Source organism: Halichondria panicea, chromosome 1 (genome assembly GCF_963675165.1).
Source record: "Halichondria panicea chromosome 1, odHalPani1.1, whole genome shotgun sequence".
NCBI classification, from domain to species: Eukaryota; Metazoa; Porifera; class Demospongiae; order Suberitida; family Halichondriidae; genus Halichondria; species Halichondria panicea.
Genome location: NC_087377.1, coordinates 13,157,723 through 13,165,652, shown reverse-complemented (window position 1 = coordinate 13,165,652; position 7,930 = coordinate 13,157,723). Strand labels below are relative to the sequence as shown.

General features: G+C 41.3%; 1 protein-coding gene across 2 annotated transcripts; it reads right to left on the bottom strand.

Moving 5' to 3' along the window:
- Positions 1–5,431: 5,431 nt before the first annotated feature.
- LOC135349259 (mucin-2-like) lies at positions 5,432–7,672 on the bottom strand. Of its 2 annotated transcripts, none has more exons than XM_064547775.1 (5): positions 7,136–7,672; positions 6,776–7,068; positions 6,437–6,715; positions 6,178–6,384; positions 5,432–6,112 (listed from the first exon to the last, which is right to left on the bottom strand). In XM_064547775.1, exons 2-5 carry the CDS (start codon positions 7,050–7,052, stop codon positions 5,901–5,903), a joined length of 975 nt encoding a protein of 324 aa, XP_064403845.1. In that variant the 5' UTR covers positions 7,053–7,068; positions 7,136–7,672; the 3' UTR covers positions 5,432–5,900. The 2 variants fall into 2 exon arrangements, with proteins under 2 accessions (XP_064403845.1, XP_064403840.1); XM_064547770.1 differs by having other exon boundaries at positions 6,776–7,080; positions 7,136–7,670.
- Positions 7,673–7,930: the final 258 nt, after the last annotated feature.

The window sequence follows — 7,930 nt, the reverse complement described above, 5'->3', positions numbered from 1 at the left end:
CAGGATACTCAACCTGCACATTGACTCGTCTAATTGTTCACCTATGTCTGATCACTTCCTTATCACGTTCTCACTAGATGGCTTAAAAACACCAAAACTACTCTCTAAAGACAAACCGGCCAGCAACTACAACTTTAAAAAAGCAAATTTTAATTCCATGTCTGAGTTTTTTATCTGCCAACCCAAGCCTGCCTGTTCAGTCCATCTAGAAAAAATCATCTCAAGAGCACAGGAAATATTTGTGCCCAAATTTAACTCTCAGAAGTCAAAAAGCCCAAAATGGTATACCACAGAAATGAGACATACTATCAATCGCTGCAAAACGCTTACACGCAGAAACAAATCCAAACCCACTGAGAGTACATCCCTAAGGCTATCTAACTTGTCTACTCATCTCCAGGAACTAATGACAACTGCCAAATCTGAGTACGAAAAATCGTTGGCAGTATGCTTTAAGTTCAACCCAAGTAAACTATTCCGTCATCTGCGCGACCTAAGTAAGAAAAGTCCACAAACTAGAACAATAATCCACAACGGCTCCATCATCACAGAGACTGGACAGATTGCTGAAATTTTCAACAAATACTTTAACTCGACATTCACAAGAAGTGACTATACACTTCCTCCATGGGACAAAATGCCCTCCCCCACTTATCAACTGAGCTCTATCTCTATAGAAGAGTCTGAGGTGTACGAAACCCTCACCTCACTAGACACAACAAAGTCACCAGGCCACGATAATATAAATGCGTCAACCCTCAAATGCTGTGCTACCGCTCTCACAAGATCAGTCACACACATTTTCAATTCTAGCCTATCTTCACATACTTTCCCACCCCACTGGAAGGTCCACAAAATCTGCCCAATCCCAAAGAAGGGCGACCCCCATCTTGTAGAAAACTTTCGGCCCATCTCTCTTCTCCCAATTATATCCAAAGTCTTTGAAACTATCATCTACAAGAAAATTATTACATTCGTGAGACCAAAGATAACATGCCAACAATTCGGGTTCCTAAGAAACCGATCATGTCTTTCTCAATTAATCCTATTCTTTTCCCAAGTTTTTGACAACATAGAAAACCGAAAACCTACAGATGTCATCTACCTAGATTTTAAGAAAGCTTTCGACATGGTCCCACACAATGAGCTGTTGCTAAAGCTTTGGAAGACAGGCATCACAGGCCCTCTTTGGCTGTGGTTTAAATCGTACCTACATGACAGGATACACTTCACAAGTGTTATTAATACTCCATCCAACTACTTACCAGTTATGTCAGGAGTTCCGCAAGGAAGCATCCTAGGCCCACTGTTATTTATTATTTTTATCAATTACCGGAGTGCATCTCATCTGCCAATCCATTTCTATTTGCGGACGACACAAAGCTAGTAAAGTGCATCACTTCTACGGAAGACCAATTGGAATTACAAACAGACATCAACCAGTTGTCATCCTGGTGCACTACTTGGAACATGCAACTCAATGAAGGAAAATGTAATGTGCTGCGCATAACTCATCCTAGCTGGCACGAAGACAACCCTAATACACTCTACTCAATCCACAATTCTCACCTTAACTTTGCTACAAAAGAAAAAGACCTAGGCTTGTGCATAGCCAACAACCTCTCCTGGTCACTGCATTATAACCTCATATCGTCTAAGGCCTACCGAGCTCTTAACCTCATCCGACGGACGATTTCAATGAAATCAGAAACCAGCACAAAAAAATCGTTATATATAACCCTAGTTAGATCCCAGGTCACCTACTGCTCCCAAGTCTGGAGACCAAATTTGATCAAGGACATTCAAAAACTAGAAAGAATCCAGAGGAGAGCCACCAAATTCATACTCAATGATTACTCAAGCTCATACAGATCGAGGCTGTCCGATTTGAAGCTACTACCTCTAATGTACTGGTTTGAAATACAGGACATAATGTTTCTAGTAAAGTCACTAAAGGAACCCTCGGACAACTTCAACATAAGAGATCACATCAAATTCGTTACTGGTCGCACCCGCTTCAGTTGCAACAACAAACTCACTGTACAAGCCAATCACTACAGCGCAAGCAGACACTTCTACCTCAATCGTATCACAAGGTTATGGAACTTGATGCCCACTATGCTGATGGATATCAGCGCACCACTAACTTCAACAAAGAATACACTCCACCATTACTTCTGGGAGCACTTCAAACAAAACTTTGTCTCTGACATCCCATGTACCTACCACTTAATGTGCCCATGCAACAGATGCTACACACGTAATTATAGCTAGCTTCACATGTACTTCACATTAAATTATCCAGCTGTGTTGCTCAATGCGGCACAGTCTGTCAGCTATAGTCTTTGCTACAACAATCACTTGTTTTTATATCATTCACGTTACAGGCTGTAAAGTCTTAATAATAATAATAATAATAATAATAATTATATACACCCTTTCTCCTTCACTCTACTCCCCTCTCCCTCACTATCTCTCACTATATATAATTATATACACCCTTTCTCCTTCACTCTACCCCCCTCTCCCTCACTATCTCTCACTATATATATACACCCTTTCTCCTTCACTCTACCCCCCTTTACCCCACTATCTCTCACTATATACACCCTTTCTCCCTCCTTACTGGAGTTGCAAGCTCTTCTTGGATAAAATGTATCTAAACCACGCCCATATAGCTTAGCCATCTTGTTGAAAACTATGCATGCCTGGGGCTGTATGCTAATATTCTATATATCCTGCAGCTGTTGACCAATGAGATCAATTAGTGGTGACGTAAGTGTGGTATAAATACTTTGCATCAATTATTAGCACTACATCTCCTTTCCAGTGGCGGATCCAGAGGGGGTTCTTTGGGTTCAATTGAACCCCCTTTGAGAAAGAAATGAGTGGGAGGCTCAAGCAACTAGTTAGCAAATTGTTCCTTTCTTACTAGCTTTCACATGCACTTCTCACTTTAATACCTTTAGTCCTTGTTAGTCCTGCGAAACTTGTCTGTGCAGTTTTAGTGACTATGAAGGCTAAAAACTCTCCAGCGTAGTGCATGCAGATTGCTTATGAAAAGTCATGACCTTTTTTTAGGAAAAAATTCAGTGTGTTAATGCGCATGCTCACTGTTTCAAAGAAGTGACGAACTAGCAGTCCTTGACCAGCTCAGAGCCCTGGAACCCCCCTTTCAAGAATCCTAGATCCGCCACTGCTTTCCTACTTATTAGGCAATAATTTTAAGATTGGCTGGCAAGGCCCCGGCCCTGGATCTCACCCAAGACACAAAACATAGTTATTTTGGGATTTGGGGTTTTACTTTGACTTGCATCCAAAGGTCCTCTATATAACATCAATACAACACCTCTAACAACACTACTCGCCCTCACACTATCTATACTGACTGGTTCTGGTCTTGCAATTAATTATTCTTCGTGTAGAATACAGCCTCGATTAAACTGCGGGGAAACAAGGATTGTACCTCTTCCTTTTCCAATCCCTTTCTTCCTTTTATCTATGATTGCATGGCATGTTAGTGGTAATGAGTATATAAGGTGAGACTGTAGACAAGCCATTCATTCTAACATACATTGTACTTTGGTATAGATATCTATCGTATTTCTTTGAATACACCAATATACAAAAGACCTAGAAGTTCCCCTTATCAAGCATGAGACATATTATTTTCTATCGTAACTCTTCTCGATCCCTTCCAGTTGCGTATGTCCACATACCACCCCACAGAGGAAATACAACCACACCTACACACAGTGACATTTGCTACCAGCCATTGGTAATAATCAAATATTGGTAGTAGGTTATGACCCTCCATCAAAGCTACAACCATTAATTCTTATCTCACTTAATGTTTATTGTAGAGTGGGATCAGAGTGATTATTGCATGCTTATTCGTTCTGAAATCTTTACCAAATCTACTCACCCTAGTACAGAATGTGCATATTGGTTGACAGATACTTACCATTTACAACTTTATTACTTATTATGTTTATTCTGTAGGTTACCACTTTATACATGGTAGAGAGGTTGTCCTTGCAGATTTTAACTACGGATACACTCCAGTGCGGTGTGTCACAATAGGATTGTGTGTGGTAATCATCTAAATGTCACGAATCTCAATTTAAGATTTATTATGTAGCTTATAATTATGACAAGAATGCTTGAAAAATACCTTCTGAGCTGTAGACCTGAGCTAAAGGTCTTTAGTACAATCACTAACACATCCGAAGTCAAACCGTTATCAATTTATAGGCCACTAGTTCTATGAATGTGTTTGCCGTCGTTGTCCACTACCACCACTAAAATGAACCTGATTAGAGGCTTGCTTCGCTCAGATTATACTTTGCATAGGAAATTTTTACCTAAGTTTTACTTTTTTCTGAGGGTCCTTTGTTTATTGTACCCACTGTATTTCACTGTCTCTCCCTCCCCCTCAGGTACTATGTGGCTGAGGGTGTGAGGCTCTACTCTCAGGAGACCTGGAGGGTGGTCACACAGACCAGGGGATACAGGTGGTAGAGGAGCACATCCACAAAATGTGTGAGTTTTCGTGCTTGGAACACAAATGTGGACAAGCTAGCCAAATCCATGATATTTCTGTAGCACAAATATTTGTTAGCAGATCTATCTGTGATGTTGATGTGTCTGTGCAAGTAGACTTACAATATCCTAGAGCCATGAAAATTCATCCGACGAACTGACAAAGTACAAATGTTTGACCCCTGTAAATTACCCGCTATATACGGTAGAGTGTTTCCATGAATGTATGGAGTATGGGATAAAGGTATGCTAGCTTATGTGTACAAAGGTGTTTGTGATAAGGGAACATGTGCTTTGTAGATTATGTGGCAGATAAATGTGGGCCAGTGTACACAAAAGAGAATCCTCAAGTGAGCTTTGAAGGTGTTGTGGATGTAAATAGAGGAATTGCAGAGTTGTGCGTAATAGCTAGCAGTTCTAATCTTGTGCTCCCCCTCCAGTTTCATTCTCCTGCTTGTAGAGCTGAGTGGTGTGAGTGCGGGTGTGGTGACCGAGTATCCTCCCTCCTCCCCCTCTGTGCTGAGACACTACGACACAAACACTACCCTCAACACCTCAACCTCCTGGAGACACTACTCAAACTGGTGATAAATGGATCTCATTGTGTCATCGACATGTGTGCACAAATCACTATTATAAGTTCAGTGCATTAATGTCCTTGCTTGATAACGTCCAGGCCAAAAAAAACACTAGCGCTTATAATTATTCATGCACGCATGTCGGACGTCCTCTGGTGACCCTATAATTATGCTCTCTATAAGTCTATGAAGTTACTTTAGTGATTATTATTATGACTTAGGCCAACAACTCAAAGCCTATAAGACAACTTTCAAATCATATATAGTGTCATTCAGGATTCCTTTGTATGTGTATGCATATTAGACGTTAGACTACATATTGGCTGTTTTAGTTGAGATTGTCTTTTAAGGTGCTTTTATCACGGTTTCTATAGAAGCCTCCAGTCTCCTGGGTTGCTGTGATAGACAGCCCAGTCATACATTACTACATGCACTGCATACTTTTTATTTGGGTTCTTTATAATCATGTCACCAGCCGAGGGTTTGCACTTTAGTGCTCTAGTTATATAACTTCATACAAAACATGTGTAGTGGCTTTTTAATGAACAACGTTATTGTTTACTTAAGTATAGTTGAACGGATGTAGTCCTATAATTGTTTACATGTACATTAACTGTTGATGAAAATTACCATAAGTTTCATAGTCCTACTGGTCCGTACGCCTGGTTAGTATTCAGTTCCATCTCCTCTTTTGGTGACACTTCCTCATAAACAGGACCAACTGGTGTAGTGGGTCCTACATTAGCTTGTCCTTTAGCTGCTGGGGAGTACACATTCTTTTTATGCATGAACAAATAAATACATTATTAAGAGTCCCATAAATAATCCTATTATCGTGAATAGAATTGCCATGACAACCACGCTGATGGAGACAGCTGTATCAAATCGACCCCCATCACATAGGCTGGCGCAATTACAATTACAATTACAAGGAGCAGCTGTAGGTGGTTCCAGTGGTGGGGATAGTGGAGCTGTGCAGTTTATTGGAGGGGCTGCATGTGTAATACAATTCATTAACAATTGTATCCATAACTGTACAGCCAAGAGCTTAACTCACGAGTTGTGGTAGTAGGTGTGGTTAGTGATATACACTCAATAGCCTCGGGGTCATGACTCCACATTAGTGTACTCTCACATGTCACCATTGTAACAGCAGATACATACCCAACATCACACTGGATGGTTACTGTGGATCCTGATAATCTGCTGGAGACTGGTCCAAACGCTCCATTCATGAGGTTGATTAACAACACAGGACAGCCACCTGCACAAGAGGGAGTCAGTGTGCTGTATGTTTAAAGACGATGTTGATTCACCGATCCTAAAGTTGTACTCAGCTGTTGTACTGTTCCCAGCACAGTTGGTAGCCACAACACTGACAGTGTAGTCTACATTGTATTGAGCAGTCACAGTAACAGAGGTGGATGTGAGGACAGTAGCAGAGAGCTGGGCCGGAGGTGAGACAGTCACTGTGTAGGTGAGGTCATCTCTACCACCAGTCTCAGTAGGAGGGTCCCACTGTACAGATACACTGACTTCATCTGCTGAGTTATTTAGAATGGAGTGTCTGATGGTGGAGGGTGGTCCTGGTGAATCTATGCATGTAATTTAGTGTATACAGACGATAGACACGATATTAACTGCATGCAACTCACCAACCAACCAGATCGTTGAAGATCCTATGGTAGTTAGAGTAGGCACAAACCCCATACAGGACACAGTGATCCCATTCTCTGCTGTTCTTGACAGAGTAGATGTTAGTGTAGTTTCATTGAATGCAATCAGTGTCACAGTGTAACCTGATACAACATTGGCTATACATTGAGGCCAGAGGTGGAGCGGACAGCGATTGTGCGAGCTGCATCTGACGGTTCCCATTTCAAGGAATCTCCAGGAGCAGTGCAAGTGAAAGTGACTGTTTCCATTGGACATGGTCTCTCCACACTCACTGAATATTGGGCTTTATGAAACATGCAGCAATGTAAGAAAATCTATAATTTAATAGTCAGTCTTACCAGTGCTGAAGCCAGCCAGAAAGAAAATCAAAAAAACTCTAATACGCTTTATCTCTATTCAGTGGCGTGTACAATGGGGGGCTTTGGGGGCTTGAGCACCCCCCTGTCCTCCCAGACAACCATGAAACTAATCGTATCACTCAGTAGCTAGCTAGCTAACTCTATCTCATTGACACAACGATTACAAGTCATGACCACGCCCAATTGAGCATGTGCAATCAGTATTGCCATTCCAATGTTGTTATGTAATGCTAATTGCATGCATAATAGATCCTCTGCACTATCCCAGTCACCTCTTGCTCCTCTGAGAGATACTGAGAAGCAATGACTAACACTAGAATGACTGGACATCCCCATTATGATTGACCAGTTTGCTAGGATGTACCCCAGAAGAATAGTGCATGGAGATCCTACAAGATGACTGACTCATAATTATGTCTTATTATCACGCTATGCATGTATTAGATCCCATTTGAGTGTATTTAGCAGGGAAGTATGAGCTATAGTACCGGTACTATAGATTACTCTGGGCTACAAACTACAACATTATACATTATAATTATTGTCATTTACAAGAAGATACACAGAAAAATTATTGTAGCTAGATGCTTTGTCTAGTAACATAGTAACAGAACTAGAATGGAAGAGAGAAGCTCTAGAGGAGAATAGTAGGAGCCGCTCTTTTCTTGGGCAGTGTGCTGTACTTTTTTGCTGCAAGGCTGCATGGGGAGGAGCTGGATGTATGAAAGATACTCCGCAATAAATGCGGGGGCGTAAAATCGCGCGCGGCTCCAT

Excerpts from the sequence above, each read along its gene's own strand:
- LOC135349259 (XM_064547775.1), bottom strand. The coding sequence starts at position 7,052 with ATGTCCAATGGAAACAGTCACTTTCACTTGCACTGCTCCTGGAGATTC. Across the intron at positions 6,716-6,775 it reads TTCAACGATCTGGTTGGTTG|ATTCACCAGGACCACCCTCC; the intron begins GTGAGTTGCATG and ends TTACATGCATAG. Across the intron at positions 6,385-6,436 it reads TGAGTACAACTTTAGGATCG|GTGGCTGTCCTGTGTTGTTA; the intron begins GTGAATCAACAT and ends CCTCTTGTGCAG.